Genomic DNA, 24,721 nt, shown 5'->3' on the forward strand with positions numbered 1-24,721 from the left:
CCTAAGTAAACTCTGCTGCCAGTCTCCTCTTGAAAATCATGAGATCCTCAGGCTACGGCCTTTCTGAACATCTTAAAGCACATTTAAGAGACTTACTGAATCTGGAGACTTAAAAGAGCTTCCATCATGGCTGGGATGAGGTGAAGTGGGTTCTGCAGTATATGCAGATTCTGGACTTGGTACAGGAGAAATTCTTCCCAACGTTTGTGCAAATTTAGCTTCCTTTTTATTTGAAATAAGGTAACTGATATCTTTGCTGAGAAATTCTTCAACTCGCTAAAGGAAAACAAAGTATTTTCAAATAAGCCATATAAACCAGTTTCATATTTTTAGCATAAAATGCAAATTTGATGCATTTTAATTAGGGGCACCTGTTGCCTCAGTCAGTTAAGGGTCCGACTTCAGCTCAGGTCATGATCTCATGACTCCTGGGTTCAAGCCCCACGTCAGGCTCTGTGCTGACAGCTCCCTCTCTCTGCCTCTCCCCTGCTCACACTGTCTCTCTCTCTCAAAAATAAATTAAATTAAAATATTATTATTTTTTAAAATTTGTAGATGGGTGTTTTTCATAAGGTGTTCTTCTGAATCTGAGTTCTGAGGAAGTACAATAGGAGTTCCAATAAGAATAAGCATGTGCTAGATACTATTTTTAAGTATTTTATATATCCCAATTAATTTAATTCATAACAACTCCATGGTCTTAATATTCTAATATCCACATTTTATGAAAAAAACTGAAGAGAAGTTAAGTGACTTGCTGAAGGTTACACTACCAGTAAAGAGCAGAACTTGAACATACATATTGTTACTCAAGTCCTTCCTCTAAAGCACTACAGTCCAGTAGAACTTAATGCAATAATGAAAATGTTCTTTACGAGCACATTGTCAAATATAGTAGCCAACTTGTCACATATAGCTGAGTACTTAAAATGTAACAAATGTAACTAATATGACCAAGCAACAGAATTTTAAATTTTACTTAATACAGTATTAACTTAAATTTAAATAGCCTCATGTGCCAGATGAGAGTACAGCTAGGGTTTTATCATACTGGAGAGTACAGCTCAAAATCAGTATACCATCTTTCCATATATGAGGGGACTCTTACCCTCCAAGTCTAAGGACGAAGACAATTTCCCTACTAAAAAGTTTTGAAAACCAGTGCTTAAATGTCTGAATTTATAAATGCAGGTACCAGATGTCAGTGTTATCAAAGATCAAAAAATTAAAGTAGACATAAATACTATTAATCATTAACTAGTTCCATAAATGAAAAATTTCTAAAATATTTTAAACAGCTATATCTAATTTCTATAGGATCCCACAACATAAATGGGAATAATAATAAAAAAAGCAAAATATGTTATATGAATTAATTCCATGTAAGCAATAATCAGAATTTGCTGCTTACACCAGTGGCTAAATGTATATCACTATTTCCTTTTTTTTCTAAGCAACATTTTCACTGACTAGTAAAGGAGATAATCCAAATTTATTAATTCCAGGGATTATAAACTCAAATACCTACAAGGACCAAGAGGAATATAAATGCACAATTTACACATCAAATGCTTTCTTCATTTTCATAAATACGTGGCTTCAGTGCTGCCAGAGTTCTAATTTTTCAAAAGCCCCATCGCCTATATGTTTTTTAAAAATTGTGATAAAGTATATGTAAAATTGACTATTTTTAAGTACACAATTCAGTGGCATTAATTATATTTACACCACTATGCTCCCATTATCACTATACATTTCTAGAACTTTTTCATCATCCTAAGCTGAAATTCTGAATCCACTAAACAGTAACTCCCCATTTTCTTCTCTTCCAAGCCCCTTTTAACCTGTGTTCTACTTTGTTTCTATGGATTTAACCATTGTAGATTCTGCATACAGAATGGAATCATATACTTGTCCTTTTGTATCTGAGTTATTTTGCTTAGGACAGTGTTTTCAAGGTTTATTCATACTGTAGCATAGATAAGAACTTCACTTCTTTTCAATGTTAAGTAATATTTTGTGGCATGTATACACATTTTCTTCATTCATCAATCTGTTGATGAAAATTTGGGTTGTTTCCACCTTTTGTCTTTTGTGAATAATTCCACTATTAACTTATCTCTTCAAGGCCCTCCTCTCAAATCTTGTTTTCCATAGCAGTTGTACCATTTTATAATGCCACCAACAGTGCACAAGGGTTCCAAATCCTTGCCAACTTATTTTTTTTTTTGATAGGGATCATCCTAATGGATGTGACATGGCATCTCCTTGTGATTTTGATTTGTATCTCCTTAATGATTGGTAAAGCATCTTTTCATGTGCTTGTTAGCCACTGTACATCTTCTTTACAGAAATGTCTATTTTAGTCCTTGACTTATCTTTTAATTTGGTTGTTTTTCATTGCTGAGCTATAGGAGCTCTTTATATATTCTGGATTAATCCCTTATCAGATATATGATCTGCAAATATTTTTTCTTCCCATTTTGTGGGCTGTCTTTTTGCCCTCTTGATAGTATCCTTTTGTGCACAAACCTTTTTGTTTTTAGAAGTTCAATTTATCTATTTTTTCATTTATTCTCTGTGCTTTCGGATTCATATCCAAGGAATCAATCCTAAATCCAATGTCATGAAGACTTTTCCCTATACTTTAAGAGTTTTAGCTCTTATGTTTACATCTTGAACCATTTGTAATTAATTTTAGCATATAACATGCATATAACTTTATTCTTTTTAAGTTTATTTATTATGAGAGTGAAAGCAGGGGAGGGGCAAAGAAAGAGAGAGAGAGAGAATCCCAAACAGGTTTCAGGCTGTTAGTGCAGAGCCTGACGCAGGGCTCAAACTCATGAAACGTGACATCATGACCTGAGCTGAAACCAAGAGTCGGACACTTAACCGACTGGGCAACCCAGGCACCCTGTAGATATATTTTAAATACTCTTTCCTGGGGGTGCCTGGGTAGCTCAGTGGGTTAAATGTCTAACTTTGGCTTAGGTCATGATCTCATGCTTTGGGAATTGAAGCCTGTGCTGACAGCTCGAAGCCTGAAGCCTGCTTTAGATTCTCCATCTGCCCCTCTAAAGAGTTAACTAAACTTAAAAAAAAAATTTCAAATATGTTCTTTCCTCTTTTTAGTTTGTTTTTAGCCTGGTATATTCCTACTAGACTTTCGAGACTTAAGTTAAACTCTGTGCTATGATTCCTGAAGGCAAAGTTAATAATTTTCTTCTCTGTATTCTAATGGGAGTTTCAACATAATTTCTGTTAAGTACTGACAATGCTATACTGTAAATGATTGTGTCTGTAAATGAACTGTCTCATGTTCCCAAGACTAAGAGCAGTAAAGTACATCTTACGTATTTTTGCATCCTCAGCAGCTAAAATAGTGTTGGCATATGAAGGATACCAGTGAAATAATTTTTTAATGAATTTGCACATGCTCAAATCATAATTCTTCAAAGCAGAGTTAAAACTGGGTCTGTAGAACAGCTTCCAAAATTTCTCCACTGGAAGTAATTTCTCCCTCCTGTTGACGTTATATGTTGTTTTACAATTAATTGTACCCACGCAATCTCTACCCAGATCAGAAGCTAAAGGCAGGATGGACTTAAGATTCATTTTTGAATCTACCAAAATACTTAATACCATGTCCTCTAGAGTTTATTTAGTTTCATCATAATCTTCAAGTTATTATCTGTTGCTGAATTTAGGTCTTTTAGAGTAAATGCAAAACTTATTTTTGAGTCACTGAAGGTTACAATGAACATCAGACAAGGAACTCTGTCCTCAAAGTTCATGAAATGGCATTTGCCCTTACATCTCTGTTCTTCTCCAACTGCCTTATTTTGGCCTAAAATGTTTAAATATGGACCTAAACGTGATTGGTTCCATGTCCTTTTTAGATGGTTTTACTACAGCTATATTCCTTGCCACTACTAAAAGATATGTCAGACTTCACTGCTGTGCTTTCAGTGGTTGAATGTCTCAGAAGTGTACTCTCTAGATAAATGGGGTATGTTTTCATTAAGGGCAGAAAAAAATTCATCAAATGGACAAGTACAGAAAAAGACACTGGTAATAATCTGAAGATGAAGTTTCAAAATGAAAAGGGTCTAAGTAATCCTAAAATTTACATCAAGTATCATCCTTTCAAGGAATGTCTGTTCAACTAAATATTCATTAACACTGAACCCTAAAACTCTGTCTAGAGGTCAAGATTCTTTTATAATTCATGTAAAAGACCACCATTACCAAAGTCCTTTTTTAATGAGAGATGGTAAAGTGTTAAGAACAGAAATCAGGACATCACTAAATTATTGGAAAGAGAGTGTGGAGGAGATATCATAACTTGATAAAAAAAATTTTTTTTTAAGTTAATAAATCTAATTCTGTTGAAAATCCACAGCCTGAAGAAAAAAACCTGGAAACTTATGCTCTTAATATGATCTTCATTTCAACTGGTCTACTTCAAACTATTTTAGAAAAAAATTTGAATTGTATAAAACCAAAAGGTCTTCCAACTATTATCAATACATAAATTAATTCAAAATTTGTTTCCTTCTTGCAAGTGCCTCAGGAACTGCAATAGGAATGAGAGAAAAAGGGGGCAGGGCAAGCATCCCTACACTAACTATAAGTGCTGTTTCAGACAGAACAGTTTTCTTTTGACTGGCTTTATACATTGGACTGCTTAATGATTTTGCTCGAAGGGTTCCACTGCTAAAAATACAAATCTAAAATCACCAATTTAGATCATAAAAGTTAATGAGTTATTCATATTTGAGAAAGCTGTGAAACTAGACCAGAAAGCTAGTTTGTAGCCATTAATTCCTAGAGGAACACAACAGTATAGCAGCATGTTAGTCTGGGAATTAGGAAGATGCTATACTGAGCCAGTCATTTCACTTCTCTGGATCCTTAAGTACTTAATATCGAAAATGAAGGAGTCTTGGGGTGGCTCAGTCAGTTAAGCATCCGACTTCAGCTCAGGTCATGATCTCACAGTTCATGGGTTTGAGCCCCATGTCGGGCTCTGTGCTGACAGCTAGCTCAGAGCCTGGAGCCTGCTTCGGATTCTGTATCTCCCTCTCTCTTACCCTCCCTTGCTCACGCTGTCTCTCTCTTTCAGAAATAAATAAAACATTAAAAAATAATAAAATAAAATAAAATGAAGGAGTAAAAGTGGCAAGCCTATAAAACATGATCTTTAGGAATGAAGTCATAGGGTCATTATGACACGTTATTGCTACGACAAATGTGACCAAGTTTTAACAAATGAGTAACAAAAAGTAGAACAGCTTTTCAAAGATATATAAGTAAATATCACACCAATAAACAATTCCAAGAAACTTGTTACACATTCTCCAGCAAACTTCTGTTCTCGAAATGCCAGGATTCTTTTAGCTTATTCAAAGATATTAACCTCAAAAAACTCAAAGTGCGGTACAAACCTTTTTTTAAATAGGATGAATTAAGAAGGAAGTTAATAAATTCTTAACCTCACTTGCTAAAATTTACCCAGTGTTAACCTTAATACTAAGAAAATCTTAGAATTTTCCTCAAATTTTCTAATTTCTTAATCATTTAGTCCAAGTATAAGATGGGAAATAGAGTTTTCAAAATTGTTAATCCAAAATTCTGTTCTCTTAATGACATTCATTCTTTTCAAACTGTTACCACTTAGAGTTAATTTTAACTTGTGATTTGTAGAGGTTTTTCTTGTTCTGTATGACATTCTTACTGTTATGCTAGTCCAGGCAGATTTCTGTAGCTCCCTAATCACAATCAAGGAGTTGCTGCTCTCTAGAGCATATACCAACATAGCAATGAGAGTGCAATCAGAGGTCCTACCAGGCCAAGGGAGTCACATTTCTCAAACTTTGTGAACTTTACACTAGACTAATCACAGAAACCTAAAAGTTCTATTAGGCTACAATAGGTTAAAACAAATAGTTTTTCATTAATGATAAACAGCTCATAAAAATTTTAAGCTTGGTGCTTCTATGACTGTTTCCCAAAATGAGTATCTTCAATGACTACAGATTAACAAGTACTAGTCACAAATTTTTCCTTTGTCATAGTGTATAGTTTTGACTTACCCCTCCCAGATCCTGAATGTCCTTTTGCAGTTTTTCAGATATGGTGACAGAAGGTAAGTCAATGTAAAATATTTTTCCCCCTAGTGGCTTATATTTGGATTTTTCAGGTTTGTTATCAGTTTTCATAGATTTTAAAGATGATCTGTTTTTTTCATTTTTGACTTGGATTCCACCTGTTGTTTAAAAAATGTACAATTAGATGTTTTATACAGATGAAAATTTTCTATTGTTTTAAAAATATTTCTTATACATCATCATATAACAGAGGGGGAAAAAACTTTAAAACCCCACCAATTAAATACTCAATAGCACTTTTTAAAAATTGTTTTTAATATTTATTCATTTTTGACAGAGAGAGAGAGAGAGAGCCAGAGCACAAGCAGAGGAGGGGAAGAGAGAGAGGGAGACACAGAATGAGAAGCAGACTCTAGGCTCTGAGCTGTCAGCAGAGTCCAATAGGGGGCTCAAACCCACCAACTGGGAGACGGTGACCTGATCCAGATCCCAAGTCCGGCTTTAACCAACTTGAGCTAGATCATTTTAATGTATTTCTTTGTAGTACCACCTAATATAAAACCAAAATACTGTACTTATTTTAACAGATATTGTACAATAATTATTGTTCACAGCCAATAGTTGAGTCTTCAAGAAATGTTTATACGTTTGTTCATGTCTTTATAGATTCTGGTGAAAACTATATAAAACCCTTTTGGAAGATTTTCCTCCTTAGGATGGAAACTTCACGAGCTATTTACTCACAAATATTTATGGAACATCTGCCATCCTGTTGAACACTCAAAATTGGGGCATAAAATGCTTAACACTTTCCTGTACAAGAAACCTGTTACCCATGATGACCTAGTCCTCCAGAGAGTCTAAAGTTTAGTTGCCTATAGTTTGTCTATATATTAAGAACTGAATGGTCCATTTTAAGAACCAAATCACCATTCGCTTTTATTATTTCCCTTGAAAACATCTGAGATGGAAACAATCGCTTCAAAAACTACCTTTCAGAATACAATCTATTCCTAAGTTGAAGATTCCTATCCAGGTACTACATATATATACCAGACATATTAAAAAGAAAACCTTGGGAAGCTGTAATGTACCTACCATTCAAAGTAATCGAAAATGAACACTTGTTTCTGTCTATAATGCTGAAAACAGCAAAGGTGTGTTTGAAAAAAATATTATCCCCCTCAACTTTATGAGTGGAAAAAAAAAAATTTAAGAGGACCAAAAACCCACCCACAACCACCAATTTAATCAGGAAACTTAAAAGCCACAACCACCTTTGCTTTCAAGTAGGGGACACAGCGGCAGCCTCAAAGGGCCTGAGCCGAGTCTCAGCATCGGTCCGAGGGCCACACATTGTTTCCTAGTTTTACAATCAACGGCACAACCGACAATCCGGGGCTGCGGCTGGAGCGTGAACGGCGCGAGCGGCCCGCTTGGGCTCCGCTCCCTTTCTGAGGCGAAGCCCTTGGACGGAGCCTTCCTTCAGGCCACAGACTAGGGCGCACAAGCCATCAAAGAAAAGAAGCAGAGACCCAGGGGAAGAGCTCAAAAGAATCAAAGGTGGAACCACGAGGAGAGGAAAGGATTAAAGGGACTGCAGGGGGGGGGGAGGGGCTTCCTACCCTGAAAATGTCCTTTGCTGTGGATCCTCATGGCTCCCGAGTTCATGGCAGCCGCCCGGCACCTACATGCTGGGTTCGAGAGAGTGTCGCGCCGGGCGGCCACGAAAACACAAGCTCATCCAGGCCGATTTTTCCCGCAGGTCGCCTCTCCCCTTCCGCAGGCTACCCCACCCACGCAGCAGAGATGCCGCGTCTACGGTCCGGGTTTCCGGGGCCGGATCCGGCTCCGAGGCGCGGAGGAGGAAGAGGTAAAGCACAAACGAGTGGGCTGCGGCGGTTGAAGATTTGAAAACGCGTCACGCGGCCGCGGCGCCCCTACGCGCGCCCCGCCCGCCCTCACGCCGCGCGCCGGGCCCCGCCTCGCGCTCGCCCCCCACGTGCCCGCCTCCCCGCTCCGCGAGCCCCGCCCCCACGGGCCGCGTCTCCGCCCCTCGCCCCTCCTCCATAGCTGTGCCTTCCAGGCCTCCGGTCACCGCCTTCCGCTGGTGGTTTTGGGTCCCACCAATACCTTGGAGAGTCCTTGTGGCTCCTTGTTGACCTAACGTAGTGAATGCAGTTAGCCCAGGAAGCTAGCCCAGCCCACCGCCAGGGTCATTCCCGCCTACTAGGGCTGCCGGGACCGCTTTGCCCTCCAGCTTCCTCCTTCACCAGGTACGCTCCTTGGCCAGGGGTCCGTCGTCCCGGAGGCCGGAGGCGCGGTGGCTGCGGCCGAACTAGCACTCACTCTCCCGCCAGGCCGGCCTGGTTGGCAGCCGGCAGCCTCTGCGCGGCGCCCCCCGAGCTGCGGAGCGAGGCTTCCCTGCGGTCCCCGCCGACCCAGCTGGCCGGAGAGCGGCCAGGCAGCAGCGGGACTTCCAGGGCGGGAGCGGCCTGTGGGGGGCGGGGGGCCTTCCGAGCGAGGGTCGGGCCCGGCGGCCCAGAGCCTAGAGCGAGTTCACGTCACCGTGTGCCTTTTGGTTACTTGACTGTGTGCTGCTCCCTTTGATACCTGCTTTCGTTTTATTGTAAAGTTTATTTCAACAGTAATAGAAAATGGACTTTGAAATCTGAAGTTTTAGGATTTGGGGTCTGGACCGGCCACTTAGCGTGTACCTTTTGGTTAAATTCCCTAATCCCTTTGAGTCCCAGTTTTTTCACTTGTAAGTTGGGGATAATGGAATGACAATAATGGTTATATTAAAATATTTTGTAAAGTTAAATAATTTTGTAAGTGGGAAAGCGCTTCACAAAAAATTGTTTTCGGTTTTTCTCTGCTTGTAAACTTGTGAAGGAGGAAGAGGATTAGATCTTGTAGTATTGTGCACTCATTAACTTCTGGCCTTAATAGTCATTCATTGTATAATGGTTGATTTTCGAACGAGTAGAGGTCCGGGAGTTGAGTGCCAATATCACCGTTTCACAAGTAGCTACCTTAAAGCGTAGTATTGTAATAACCCTTAACCAAAATGGAGAACCCAAAGAGGTGCTTCAGGTTTGCTAAGGGAAATGAGACCTTAGTTGCGGATGGCTTTAGGTTGAAGGACCTGGGGAGAGAATCGTGAAACTATATTACCAATTAGTAATACTTATTTGTAACGTAGGAGAGAGATGGGAGGTGTGGGAGAGACTGGTAGTGAAGAAAGAGATTGGTTTGAGAGACCTAGACACCCTCAGCCACGGGGTGATGCATAAGAGGTTAACAGATCTTGGGAGCCAGATGGAGGTGTAGTTTCGGCAGACGATACAATTTTAGAATTTCTGTTTGAGGGAAACAACCTATTTCCAAAATGTAAACCACAGAAAGAGCACAGGATTTTTATGTTTGCTAAAAGCTTTAGGATTGAGAAACATGAATATAAGATGTAGTTAAAGTCATATGAGTAGATGACATTACCCAGGAGGGCATGTTGAAATAAGAGAAGCAGTGATAAGCAGACCAGTGATGAAATAGTGAGAAAGATGGAGAAAAGGTCATAGAGGTGGGAAGAGAACTGGGAACAAACTTATCAGAAGTCAGAGAATTACAAACATCGGGCTCATGCAGGCTTCACTGTCTGGCTTTGGGTAGTTTTGAGCCTTAATTTTAATCTTTAAGAAGGCTGTAATTAATGCTTCTGAGATATTATGAGGATGAAATGAAACATTTTTCAAAGTTTAATTAGTACCACAGAGAGCTCAGTAAGTGCTATATCATTCTGGTGAACTCTACACCAGCTCCTCCATCTTCAAGAGTTCCCAAGACTTGAAAAATAGGCCTGTCAGCTGTTTCGGATTCTGTGTCATCCTCTCTCTCTGCCCCTCTCCCACTCATGCTCTGTTTCTGTCTCAATAATAAAAAAAAAACATAAAAAGAAGAAAAGAAAAATAGATCTGTCAGATTACTAAGGTTCAGTACTAGATAAGAACAATGGTCTTGAAATGCAGACAGGTTGAGTGTACTCTTGAAAGCTCGTTGTATGTTCTGGTGAAAACTGAGTTACCTTATTTACTATAATGAGGGAAACTAACATAATTGTACCATATGGTTTTAGACATACCCTTTACTGCTTTATAGGTGATGATGACAAGCTATAAATAAGCAGAAAGTGTGTTTTACAGGTGTTAATAATTTTCTAGTCTGTAATTCAAGGTTAATTAAAAAATATTTTTGGAACTCAAATCTTTTAATTGCTACAGGAAAGACTTGGTCATGTGTCTGTGCTCTGTATACACAGAAACTCCCTTACCTATCATGCCAATAATCAGGCTATTGATAAGATGATAAAGTTTATGTTAAACTGTATCTTAGAATATGCTTCAGGTGAAGGGTATACATTCAAGAAGAACTGAATTGGGAAGGGGCAAGGTTATTTGAGAAGTTTGTTTAAAGAGTTTTTTTAAGCAAAGTTGGAGAACATTGAGCAGAATCATGGTCTAATTAAATAAACATTTGGCTGTGAATCAGGAGAAATGAATTTCATTCAGTATTGGTTCTATTCCTAAGAAGTTGTGTTACCTTAGGCAATTTCCTTATTTGTAAATGAAGACTGTATCTGTTCAATCTACCCTACAACGTTTGGTGATTATTAAATAAGGCCCAATCTTTTTCAGACTACCTCCCACATATCCAGATTTAATTTTTTAATTCTACAGCCTAGGCAAATGAATGGATTTGTTCATTCTTCTGTAATAGTCATCACTTTCCTATTTTCTTTCTTTTGCTTAAGACTCCACCTCTTCTTCTTCCTTATTCATACCAAGCCTAGCTTAGATTGAGCCTTTATCTCCTGCTCATTTGAGGCCTTCAGTAATATCCCTATTTGATTCATAGGTTAACTGCTGATATATTATCTTTTGAAATGTATTCTCTTGCTATATTTTAAATACAATTTTCACATTTTATAGTTTCAATATCCTGGTGAATTAGAGGCCATAGGGATCTTTGAAGGCTAATTTTTTAGTTTCATAGGCTAAGTATGAAAAGATATGTGTGGCACTGAAGTTCATGCCTCAGGTGAGGGTGGGCTGGAAAACCAGGGGAAGGAAATTAAGTGTATCAAGTCCTTGAACACAACTTCCGTGAAGGGTGAAAAATGGAGAATAAGCAAGACAGGAGGATTCAGAATTTGAAGGTGGATTCCCTTGAGACTATAATTCAGAGGCTGCTATGACATCTATAGGAGGATAATGAGCTGGTTCAGAAGTGATATATCATTTTCTAAACTAGACTGTAAATCCCTTAAAGGTAATACAGAATACATACATACTATTTGGCCATGACTATGAAATATTCTACCTGTTTATCTCATTTCTTTCTTTATGTATTGATTGAGCACCTACACTGTGCTATGCTCATTGGGAATGGTTTACATAAGACCCCAAAGAAGTCTCATGATGTAAATTTTTAAATTTTCTAGTACAATAGTCCCTTAGCTACAGTTTCAGTTATCCTTGATGAACCATGGTCCAGAAGCAGATGATCTTCCTTCTGACCTGTTGTCAGAGGGTCCGTGGTAGCCTAACACTACTTCATTCACCTCACTTCATCAGATCATGCAGACATTTTGTCATCTCACATAATCACAAGAAGAAGGATGAGTGTAGTATAATAAGATCTTTTGAGAAATCACATAATGCTTATTACAGTATATTGTTATAATTATTCTAGTTTTAGTTACTGTTAATTTTTCAATATGCCCAATTTATAAATTATCATAGGTGTGTATGTATAGGAAAAAAACATTGAGGAAAAAACAACGTATATAGAAAAAATACATTGAGTTTGTTACTACATGGGACTTCAGGCATCTACTGGATATCTTTTTTTTTTTTTTTTAATTTTTTTTTCTTATGTCTTTATTTTATTTTGAGAGAGAGAGACAGAGTGTGAGCAGGGTAGGGGCAGAGAGAGAGAGGGAGACACAGAATCTGAAGCAGGCTCCAGGCTCTGAGCTGTCAGCACAGAGCCAGACCAGGGGCTCAAACCCACGGATTGTGAGATCATGACCTGAGTCGAAGTCGGATGCTTAACCAACTGAGCCATCCATGCATTCCCTGGCAGATAAGGGGAGACTTCTGTATTTGTGACAATCCACATACAATAAAATGCATCCATTTTAAGCATACAGAATGAATTCTAGTAAATATATATATATTTTTGTCATTTATACTAAAATCAAGGTATAGAGCATTTTTGTCTTAGAAGGTTATTTCATTCTTCATTCTATTTTTCCCGTCCCATCGGAGGTAACCAGTTTTTTTATTTCTATTAACATAGTTTTTCCTGGGGCGCCTGGGTGGCTCAATCTGTTGGGCGTCCGACTTCAGCTCAGATCATGGTCTCGCGGCTCATGGGTTCGAGCCCCACGTCAGACTCTGTGCTGACCACCAGCTCAGAGCCTGGAGCCTGTTTTGGATTCTGTGTCTCTCTCCCTCTTTCTCTGACCCTCCTCTACTTGTGCTGTGTCTCTCAGAAATAAATAAAAAACAAAAAATTTTTTAAAAATAACAGTTTTTCCTATATTTCAACCTAATATAAGTGAAATCATATAATTTTTATGTTGTAACTCTGAATTATTTTGCATAACATAAACCTTGTGTGATTCATCCATGTTGCTGTATGTAACAGTAGTTCATTCCTTTTTATGACTGAGTAGTATATAGTGAATACTATGAATGTAGTGAATGTAGTGTACCTGTTGATTTACATTTGGATGGTTTCTTCTCACTTCTGTTACGTATAATGCTGATATGAACATTTGTATACAGGTCCTTTTGTGGACATACGTCTTTATTTTTCTTTGACTTGCTGGATCATATGTTTACTGAATGTTTCTTCATACTGGATGGTTTCTTCTCACTTCTGTTATGTATAATGCTGATATGAACATTTGTATACAGGTCCTTTTGTGGACATATGTTTTTATTTTTCTTTGACTTGCTGGATCATATGTTTACTGAATGTTTAACACCATGGGAAATTACTGTAGTTTTTAACTCTGCTTTCCAGCAATGTATAGAAGTCCCAGTTGCATCTTAGTCTCTGGGAGTGAAGTGATACCTAGTTTTAAAAAAAAATTGAGGTGAAATTTATACAACATAAAATTCACTATTTTAAATATTTTGAAATGTATAACTTAGTGACTTTGAGTATATTTATATTATTGTGCAATCATCACTGCTATCTAATTCCAGGACATTTTTAAAACTTTAAAAAGAAACCCAGTACCCATTAAGCAGTCATTAACCAAATCCCCCATTTCCTCAACCCCTAGCAACCATGAATCTGCTGTAGACATTTGCCAGTTATGAACGTTTCATATAAATTGAATCATAAAATACGTGCTTTTCATGTCAGGCTTCTCTCCTTTAGCATAATGTTTTCTCAAGGTTTACCCATGTTATAGCATGTATGAGTACTTCATTCTTTTTTTTTTTTGGTTGAATAAAATTCCCTTGAAAGGATACATCACATTTTGTTTATTCATTTCTCAGTTGAGCATTCAGATTGTTTCCACTTTTGACTGTTAGGAATAATAATGCTCTGAACGTGTGTATACAGGCTTTTGTCAGGCTGCATTTTTAGTTCTTCTAGGTATATATCTAGTAGTGGAATTGCTTGGTCATATGAAAATTTTATGTTTAACATTTTGAGAAACTCAAACTTTTCCACAGTGGCTACATGATTTTACATTCCCACCAGTGGATGTAAAATGGTTCCCATTTCTCCACATACTCATCATTCATTAGCACTTACTGTTTTTTCTTTTTCTTTTTTTAAAATTATGTCATTCTTACTGCTAGGAAATGGTATCTTGTATCTGTATTTTATGCTGTTACCACAAGTATAGGTAGCTACCATAGGATATCATAGAACCCTATCACAGTATCATTACCAGTATTTCCTGTTTCCCTATACCTTTTATCCCACTAACTTACTCAACCCATAACTGAAAGAGTATTTCCCACTCCCCTTCACCTATTTTGCCTATATTCCCCACTCCCACCCCTCAGGCTGCTGCCATCACTTCACTGTACTTACGGGTCTGTTTATGTTTTTGTTTATTTGGTTTTTTTTTTTAAATGTTTCACATATAGGTGAAATCATATTTGTCTCTGTGTCTGATGTATTTCAATTAGCATAATACCTTCTAGGTCCATCTGTGCTGTTGCAAATGGCTCAGTAATAGTACCTTATGTATACTTATGTATATGTATATGTACACCATGTCTTCTTTATCTGTTCATCTATTGGTGGATACTTGGTTTGCTTCCATATCTTGGCTACTGTAAGTAAGGGTGCAGTAAACATAGGCATGCATATATCTTTTTGAATTAGTGTTTTTTGTTTTGTTTTGTTTTGTTTTTACTTAGGGAAATCCCCAATAAATGGAATTAACTGGATCCTATGGTACTTCTTTTTTTAAAGTTTTGAGAATCCTCCATACTGTTTTCCACGGTGGCTATACCAACTTACATTCCCACCAACAGTGCACAGGGGCTCCTTTTTCCCCACATCTTCGCCAGTACTTGTTATTTCTTGTCTTTTTGATTCTAACCATACTGACAGGGGTAAGGTGATATCTCTCTGTGGTTTGATTTGTGTTTCCCTGATGATGAGTGATGTTGAGCATCTTTTCATATGTCTGTGGCCATCAGTTTATCTTCTTTAGAAAATGTCTATCTGGGTCCTCTGCCCATTTTTAAAATCATATCATTTGTGTTTTTGGATATTAACCCTTTTATTGGGTCATTATTTGCATATATATTTTCCCATTTAATATATTGTCTTTTATTTTATTTTATTTTTTTTTAATTTTTTTTTATGTTTTTTATTTATTTCTAGGAGAGAGAGAGAGAGACAGCGTGAGCAGGGGAGGGTCAGAGAGAGAGGGAGTCACAGACTGTAACAGGCTCCAGGCTCCGAGCTGGCACAGTCAGCACAGAGCCCGACGCGGGGCTCGAACCCATGAACCGCGAGATCATGACCTAAGCGAAAGTCGGACGCTTAACCGACTAAGCCACCCAGGCGCCCCGCAATATATTGTCTTTTAAAGATGGTTTCCTTTGCCATGTAAAAACTTTTTATTTTTGTATGGTCCTGATAGTTTATTTTTGCTTTTATTTACCTTGCCTGAGACCTCTACAAAAATGTTGCTATGGTTGATGTCAAGGAAATTACTGCCTACATTTCCTTCTAAGTGTTTTATGGTTTTAGGTCTCCCGTATGGGTCTTTGATCCATTTTGAGTTTATTTTTGTGTATAGTGTAAGAAAGTGGTCCAGTTTCATTCTTTTGCATGCAACTGTCCAGTTTTCTCAATACCATTTATTGAAGAGACTGTATTCCTCCAGTGTTTATCTTATCCTTGCCTCCTTTGTCATACTTTAGTTGACCACTTGATTAAGTGTGGGTTTATTTCTGGGCTTTCTGTTCTGTTCCATCAACAGATCTGTGTCTGTTTTTGTGCCTGTATCATACTGTTTTGATTACTATAGCTTTGTAGTATCTTAAACTCTGAGAATGTGATACCTCCAGCTTTGTTCTTCCATCACAAGATTCCTTTGGGTATTCTAGATCTTTGTGGTTCTCTACAGATTTTGTTATTATCTATTCTAGTTCTGCAAAAAAAAAAAGAGAGAGAGAAAAAGAAAGAAGTGCTCTTGCCACTTTAATAGGGAATGCATTCAATCAATAGATTGCTTTAAGTAATATAGACATTTTAACAGTATTCTTCCAATCCATGAACATGGCATATCTTTCCATTTGTTTGTGTTGCCTACAATTTCTTTCATCAGTGTTATATAGTTTTCAGAGATCAGGTCTTTCACCTCCTTGATTAAGTTTGTTCCTAGATATTTTATTCTTTCTGGCATAATTGTAAATGGAATTGTTTCCTTAATTTTTATTTTTTGCTACTTTATTATTGTATAGAAGTGCTACTGATTTCGGCATGTTAATTTGAATCCTGCAGCTTTTCTGAATTCATTTATCCTAATAGCTTTTTGGTGGTGTCTTTAGAGTTTTCTGTGTATATACCATATCATTTGCAAGTAGGGACTTATTTTTTTATCAATTTGGATGCCTTTTATTTCTTGTCTGATTCCTACAGATAGCACTCCAGTACTGTGTTGAATAAAAGTGGCAAGAGTGAACATCCTTTTCTTGTTCCTGATGCTAGAGGAAAAGCTCTCTATAATGTTTACTGTTGGTATTTCATATATAGCTTTTATTATATTGAGGTATGTTACCTCTAAACATTTTTTGGAGAGTTTTTATTATGTGTGAATGCTGGATTTTGTCACATACTTTTCTGCTTCTGTTGAAATGATCTTGTGATTTTTATCATTTGTTTTGTTGATGTGGTATATCACAGTGATTGATATGTGAATATTGACTCATCCTTAAATCCCTGTACTAAATTCCACTTGATTATTGTGAATGATCCTTTTAATTTATTGTTGAGTGTGGTTTGCTAACATTATGTTGAGGGCCTTTGCATTTGTGTTCATCAGAGATAGAGGCTTGTAGTTTTCTTTTTTTGTAGTGTCTTTGTCTGGTTTTAGAATCAGGGTATTGTGGGCCTCATAGAATATATTTGGAAGCTTTCTTTCCTTTTGTTTTTTGGAATAGTTTGAAGACAGTAGGTGTTAACTCTTCTTTAAATGGATTTTTGTTTGTTTGGAGTTGTTTGATTACTGATTCCATTTTGTTATTAGTAATTGGTCTGTTCAGACTTTATATTTCTTCACCCAGTTTTGGAAGATTGTATATTTCTAGGAATTTATCCATTTCTTGTCTAAATTCCAAATATATGATTTTTATAGTATTCTCTTAGAATTTTTTTGTATTTCTATGGTGTCTGTTTTTATTCTTTTATTTCTTATTGTGTGTCTTTTTTTTGAAGTAAGTTTAGTTAAAAAGGCTTATCAATTTTGTTTATATTTTTCAAAGAGCCAGCTCTTGGTCTCATCGATTTTTTTTTTTTTTTTTCCGAGTCTTTATATCATTTATGCTTTCAAGCATTTCCTTCCTCCTCATCATCTTGGGCTTTGCTCTTATCTTCCTAATTCCTTTAGGTATAAAGTTATATTTTTTTTTTGTTAATTTTCTTCTTTAGGTTGGCCTTTGTTGTTATAAACTTACCTCTCAGAACTGCTTTTGCTATGTCCCAAAGATTTTGGACCATTATATTTTTGTCTAGATGTATTTATTTTTTTTAATTTAAAAAACATTTTTTAATGTTTTTTAATTTTTTATTTTTGAGAGAGAGGGCAGAGAGATAGGGAGACACAGAATTGAAAGCAGGCTCTAGGCTCGAGCTTTCAGTACAGAGTCCAACACGGGGCTTGAACCCATGAACTACAAGATCATGACTTGAGCCAAAGGCAGATACTTAACTGACTGAGCCACACAGGGCCCCTGGATGTATTTTTTAGTTTCCTCTGATTTTTTGATGACCATTGGCTATTTCTTGGCATGTTGTGTAGCTTCCATGTGTTTGTGTGTGTTTTTTTTTTCTTGTTACTGATTTCTAGTTTTATACGGTTATGATTGGAGAAGATGCATGTTATTTCACTCTTAAATTTATTGAGACTTGTTTGGTGGCCTTAATGTGATCTATCTTGGAAAGTGTTCCATGTGCATTTAAAAAGAATGTGTACTCTGGTTTGGGATGTAATGTTCTGTATATATCTATTAGGTCCACCTATTCTAATGTCTTGTTCAAAGACACTCTTCATTTTCCTTATTTATTTTCTGTTTGAATGAAGTATTCATTGATATACAGGGTGTTAAAGTCTCTTACCATTACTGTATTACTCTCAGTTTCTCCCTTTATTTTAGGTGCTCAGGTGTTGGGTTCATGGATATTTACAACAATTGTTATACCTTCTTGTTGAATTCACCCCTGTATTGCTATGTAAATACTTTATCTTTTATTACAGACTTTCTTTCAAAGTCTTTTTTGTCTGATTTGAGTTTTTACTTGATCAGTTACCAGCTTTTTTTCTCCTGCTTTTGTTTGTATGGTGTCTTTTTCTGTCCTTCTATTTACATTTTTTACATGTCTTTAAGCCTGAAGTTAGTCTTTTTTAGTCTGCATTATTAGGTAAGTCTTGGCTTCTATCCATTCCACCACGGTATGTCTTTTGATTTGAGCATTTAAACTATTTGCATTTAAAGTAACTTATTTACAGGTGTGTACTTATCATCGTTATTTTTGTAATTCTCTGTTTTTGTTTTCCCTTGCTTTCTTTCCATGTGATGACTCAGTAGGGTTTAGCTTGGCTTTCTCTTTATTTTTATTATTATTTTTTTTTGGAGAGAAAGAGAGCATGAGCAGGGAAGGGGCAGAGGGAGAGCAAGAGAAAGAATCTTAAGCAGGCTTCATGCCCAGTGTGGAGCCCAAAGTGGGGCTTGATCTCACAGCTGTGAGATCATGACCTGAGCTGCAATCAAGAGTTGGACACCCAACTGACTGAGTCACCGAGGCACCCCTCTTTATTTTTTTGTGTATCAAAGATTTTTGGTTTGGGGTTACCATGAAATTCATGTAGAATATTCTATATACACAGCAATATACTTAATACGTTATACTTGATATATATTTATAAGCATCTTATGTTTAATACTTATAAAGTTGATCATTTAAGTTCAAGCACATTCTGAACATTTACTTTCATGTTTTATGCATATATTGTCATATTTTACACCTTACTATTCATAACTTTTTTGCTTTCAAGTATTGCCTTACCCATTTAAAGAAGCTTCTTTAACATTTCTTGTAAGGCTGATTTAGTGTTGATGAACTTCTTTAACTTTCATTCATCTGGGAAACTTCATCCCTCCCTCAGTTCTGAATGATAACCTTGCTGAGTTGAATATTCTTGGTTGTAGGTTTTTCCCTTTCAGCTTTTTTTTTTTTTAATGTGTATTCATTTTTGAGAAACAAAGAGAGACAGAGCACAAGTGGGGGTAGGGCAGAGAGAGAGAGAAACACAGAATGGGAAGCAGGCTCCAGATTGAGCTGTCAACACTGAGCCTGGAGCCTGACACGGGGCTCAAACTCCAGAACTGGAGCTCAAACTCATGACTTGAGCTGAAGTCAGATGCTTAACCAACTGAACCACGCAGGCACTTCTCCCTTTTACCTCTTTGAATACATCATGTCACTCTCTTCTGGCCTGCAAAGTTTCTGCTGAAAAATCAACGGATAGATTTATGGTGCTTCCCTTGTATGTAACTTTTCTGCTTCTCTCTTACTGGCTTTAAAATTCTCTAACTTTCGCCATTTTAATAATTATGTGTCTTGTTGTGGACTTCCTTAGGTTCATCTTATTTGGAACTCCCAGTGATTCCTGATCCTGGATGTCTGTTTCCCTTCCCCAGTTGGAGAATTTTTCAGCTATTATTTCCTCAAATAAGGATTCTCTGCCCCTTTCTCTCGCATCTTTCTCAGACTCTTGTAATGAGAATGTTTGTTCACTTGACGTTTAAGAGATCCCTTAACCTATCCTCATTTTTTTTCTTCTACTGTACTTTCCATTACCCTGTCTTCTAGGTTGCTAGTCTGTTCTTCTTCATCCACAAATCTACTATTGATTCTCTGTAGTATGTTTTTCATTTCAGTTATTGTCTTTTTAAACTCTGACTCTTTTTTTTTTTTTTAGTGTTTTCTTTTTCTTTGTTGAAGTTCTCACTCCTTATTTTTCTTTTCAGCCTGGTTAGCATCTTTGTGATCATTCATTTATCTGACATATTTCTTATCTCTTTTTCATGTAATTCTTTACAGATTTTTTTTCTTGTCTTTTCATTTGGAGCTGCTTCTTTATTTGTTGGACTTTGCTGTGTTTGTTTCTATGAATTAGGTGAAATGACTACTTACAAACCTGAAGGAGTGGTTTTGCATATGATTGTACCCTGTGTAGACAGTGTGTGCCTTTTTACTTTAGCTGGCTGTAGCCATGTCTGGCATGTGCTGGAGGTCCTAGAATATGACATGTTGAGGTTGCCTTGATGGGATGATCAAAGCTAAAGAAAGCGTGGCCCAGGGCGGTCCCAGAGCTCTACATGAAGAAGGCATACTGGTGGGATAGCTGAAGCTGAAGTGGGTCCAGGGTGGGATGTCTTGGGGCTCTCCATGTAGAGAGTTCCCTAGTGGGGTGGCTGGAGCTGAGGCAGGGCATAGACCAGGGGTTCCTAGGGTACTCTGTGTGGGAGGCACCCCAGCAGAGTGAATAAATTGGAGGTGGGTCATGAGCTGGGGTGTCCAAAGGCACTGTGCATAGTTAGCACTCCAGTGTACAACTGTAGCTTAAGTGGGCTTGCGCTAGGGTGGTCCCAGGGCTCTCCACCCAGAAAGTATTGTGGGAGGACAGCTGAAGCTAAAGTGGGTGCAAGCCAGGGTGTCCAAGCATGCTCAGTGCAGTGTGGCCTGTTAAGGTGATTGGAGCTAAGGCCACTATGGGCTGGGTTGTTGTGGGGGACTCTGTGCAGGGACAGCTTTCCAGGGTGACCAAAACAAGCATCCGTCAGGAGGTCCCAAAGTGATCTGTATTACCCTATTCTGTTTGGAGCTGAAATGGTAGAGGCCTGAGGTGTTCTTGGGGTGCTTTGTATCTGTGTCATCTTGGCATGACACCCAGAGCTGTATTGAGTACCCACTAGTGGTTTCCTGGCATATACTACATTGGGGCTACCTTGCTGGGACTGATGGGTCTGGTGTGAGCCGGACCCTGGAGCTCACTGAAACTGTACACCAACTGTGGCACCCCAACCTTGCTCCTGTCCATGCTACCATTTTGGAAGGAAACATAAACCATGGTGCTCACCAGCCCCCTCAGACTCAGAATTCTAGTAGTCCCTTTGCTATTTGGTGGAATTCTGGGACTGGATCTTGTATGTTTGGGCTTTTTTAACGTGTCCCAGGGCATCCAGAGCTAGGTGCTCAGAGCTCTGCTCCAATCTGGATTATCAAGGTAGAGGGTGAACATTAACTGTGGCACTCACGAACCTGAAGAGGGGATCAGCAGTAACCCCACTGTTTGGTGGCATTCCAAGGCTAGATCTTTTAAACCAAGACTACTTTTCTGTGCCCCAAGACAGACAGATCTGTTCAAGGTTCCTTTTAGCTGGGGAAGGGACAGTAAAGTCTCCCCCAAATTGAGAAGATACTTTGAGACTAGAAAACAAAGCAGGCACTTTTGTACAGTTTGCAGAGTTTTATTCAGGGTAACATACTAACAGGAGAGAATTGGCTGGAGGGCACTCCACAGCAACTGCATAGTCTCTGCCAAGTCCAGAACTTAGTCCACAGATTTTATAGATTAAGTGCACATGCAGAGGGCATTGTAGTGAGATAAAGGGTTCACATGTACCTCAAAGGGTTTAAGTGCACCTAATTGACAGTTAACCTTTAATTAGATCTTATGGCACCACCTGTGTGTCAGGAATGGGAAAGACTGTGTTATATTTATTAGATTTGTGGGAGATCAAACAAGCCTTCCCCTATCCCAGCTTTGGCAGGTATTTCTAAGGGATGTAGATTAGTCTCCAAGGGGCCTGGAACACATAATGCAGAGAGACATCATCAAGGGAATATGAACAAGATAGAGGGCCAAAAGTGGAGTCATTATTGACAGCATTCCTACACTTCCCAGTATAGTTCCCAGCATTTGGGGTGGGGCTTCTCTTCCTTATATTTTCTCTATCTCTCTTGCTGTCTTTTATGTGATCTCTAGCTTGTCTTATATTCTCTCTATTTTTGTGCAGAAGCTGTTGAGTCAGCTATCAGTTCTCTAGTAGGAATAACTATGTAAATTGGTATAGGTTTAGTGTCTTTGGAGGAGGTGAATTCAGGTTATTTCTATTTCACCATCTTGGACCAGAACCTCACCTATTATAGTCCTTTTTTTTTTCTTTTTTTTTTTTTTTAGTAGTTGCTGAGGTGATTACAATTAGTATTTTAACTTAGAGCAACTTGGGTCAGATTAATAGCAATCTAATTTTAGTAGCATAGAAAAATTTGCTCTTATATAGCTCCATTCCTTACTCTCCTCCTTTGTGGTTTTATAGTCCTACAAATTACATCCTTTTGTATTATATTAACTTTATTGCTTTATTTGTCTTTTATATTTATTCCTGTACTTTTATATTTATCCCTCTAGTTTCTTTATAAACCCAAGGTACTCTGTGCTGATGCATTGGAAGAATTAATATTGTTAAAATGTACTATTGAAAGCAGTCTACAGAATCAATGCAGTCTCTACCAAAATGTCATTAGCATTTTTTACAGTACTAAAACAAGTTCTAATATTTGTATGGAACCACAAAAGACTCTGATAACCAGAGCAATCTTGAAAAGGAACAAAGCTGGAGGTGTCATAATCCTAAATTTAAAAGTATACTATAAAGCTATAGTAACCAAAACAGTATGGTAATAGCGCAGTGAAATAAGATAGGTCACATAGATCAGGTGAACAACTCAGAAATAAATCCATGCTTAATGTGGTCAATTAATCTATGACAAAAGAAGTAAAAATATACATGGGGGAACAACAGTCTCTTGAAAAACTGGTATTGGGAAACTGGACAGGTACATGCAAAAGCTAGACCACTTCTTACATCATATACAAAGATAAAATGGGCTAAAGACCTAATGGGTTAGGCCTTCAAAAACCTAATGGGTGAAAGACGTAAATGTAAGACCTGGAACTGCAAAACTGTTTTAAAAAAAGAAACATTCAACTTTTGGTCTTAGCAATATTTTTTCTAGATCATTCTCCTCAAACAAAGGAACAGGCAAAAATAAACTATTAGGATAACATGAAACTAAAATTCTATTGCAAAACAAAGGAAGCCATCAGCAAGACAAAAAAGTAACCTAGTAAACGGGAGAAGATACTTATTTGCAAGTGATTATTTCCGGTAAGAGCTTAATATCCAAAATATATGAAAAACAAGGCAACGTCAAAAATATGTAAAGTCTAATGTAAAAATGTACAAAGAACATGAATAGACATTGTCCCCAAAAAGATTTACAGATGGCACACATACACATGAAAAGATGCTGATCATCAGGGATTATCAAGGAAATGCAATTCAAAACTATAGTGAGATGGGGTGCCTGGGTGATCCAGTCAGTTAAGTGTCCGACTTCGGCACAGATAATGATCTCACGGTTTGTGGGTTTGAGCCCGACTTCGGGCTCTGTGCTGACCGCTAGCTCAGAGCCTGGAGCCTGCTTCAAATTTTGTGTCTCCCTCTCTCTCCGACCCTCCTCTGCTCACACTGCCTCTCTCTCTCTCTCAGAAATAAATAAAACATTAAAAAACAAACAAACCTACAATGAGATAACACCAGTCAGAATGGCCAGTATCAAAAAAGACAAAAATTAAATGTTGATGACCATGTGAAGAAAAGGAAACCTTCATGTACTTATTTACAAGTGCCAAGATATGGAAGCAACCTAAATGTCCATTAATAGATGAATAAAGAAGATATGGTATATATTTACTTTAGACTGTTAGTCAGCCATAAAAAAAAAAAAACCAAATTTTGTCATTTTTGACAACACGATTTGATCTCTAGGGTATAATGCTAAGTGAAATAAGTCAAACAGAGAAAGTCAGATATATGATGTCACATATTTGTAGGACCAATAAAGCAAAACAAATGATGACATTTTAAAGAAAACCCAAAAATTCGTATATACAGACAACAGCTTGATAGTTGCCAGACATGAGGGCAGTGGGGGACTAGGTAAAAATAGGTGAAGGGGATTAAAAGGTACAAACGTTTAGTTCTAAAGTAAATAAGTCAGGATGAAAAGTACAGCATAGAAACTATAGTCAGTGACATTTTAATAACTTCATATGGTGACAGACTATAACTCCACTTGTAGTGGTGAACACTTTGTAATGTATATAATTGTCCAATTACCATGTCATACACTTGAAATTAGTATATTGTATGTCAACTATACTTCACTTACAAATTTTTTTAAATAAAAAGTTGAAATAATATTTTACCTTATTTTTTTAAATTTGTGAATGTGATACATGTGGCATATACAATGGAATATTATTCAACCATGAGAAAGAAGGAAATCCTGCCAGTTTTGAAAATGTAGTTGGAACTTGAGGTTATTTACTAAGTGAAATAAGACAAGAGGAGACAAATACTACATGGTATCACTTACATGAGGAATTTTAAGAAAAAGAGTCTTGTTTTAAAAATACATTTTTTTAATGTTTCTATTTATTTCTGAGAGAGAGAGACAGTGTGGGCAGGGGAGGGTTAGAGAGAGAGGAAGACACAGAATCTGAAGCAGGCTCCAGGCTCTAGGCTCTGAGCTAGCTGTCAGCACAGAGCCTGAGGTGGGGCTTGAACTTATGAACTGTGAGATCATGACCTGAGCGGAAGTTGGATGCTTAACCGACTGAGCCACTCAGGCACCCATAAAAAAAAGTCTTAAGGGCACCTAGTGGCTTAGTCAGCTAAGCATCTAATTGTGGATTTCGACTC

The 24,721-nt window shown here is 37.6% G+C and overlaps 2 protein-coding genes across 4 annotated transcripts in view; one reads left to right on the top strand and one right to left on the bottom strand.

Moving 5' to 3' along the window:
* The window catches only part of DBF4 (DBF4 zinc finger), a 31,072-nt gene extending 23,066 nt beyond the window's left edge, over window positions 1–8,006 (bottom strand). Inside the window, 3 exon segments of the mRNA XM_039222454.1 lie at window positions 97–276; window positions 6,099–6,271; window positions 7,739–8,006. Of these exon segments, the coding sequence (XP_039078385.1) occupies window positions 97–276; window positions 6,099–6,271; window positions 7,739–7,784 (399 nt within the window). The 5' untranslated portion in view covers window positions 7,785–8,006.
* Window positions 8,007–8,196: 190 nt separating this feature from the next.
* The window catches only part of SLC25A40 (solute carrier family 25 member 40), a 62,090-nt gene continuing 45,565 nt past the window's right edge, over window positions 8,197–24,721 (top strand). For all 3 annotated transcript variants that reach the window (XR_005526499.1, XM_039222455.1, XM_039222456.1), the window contains exon 1: window positions 8,197–8,389. The gene's annotated coding sequence lies outside the window, so the exon portion shown is untranslated. The remainder of the gene's footprint in view (window positions 8,390–24,721) is intronic.

This window comes from Hyaena hyaena, unplaced genomic scaffold (assembly GCF_003009895.1).
Source record: "Hyaena hyaena isolate Hyena2069 unplaced genomic scaffold, ASM300989v1 scaffold_1133, whole genome shotgun sequence".
NCBI classification, from domain to species: Eukaryota; Metazoa; Chordata; class Mammalia; order Carnivora; family Hyaenidae; genus Hyaena; species Hyaena hyaena.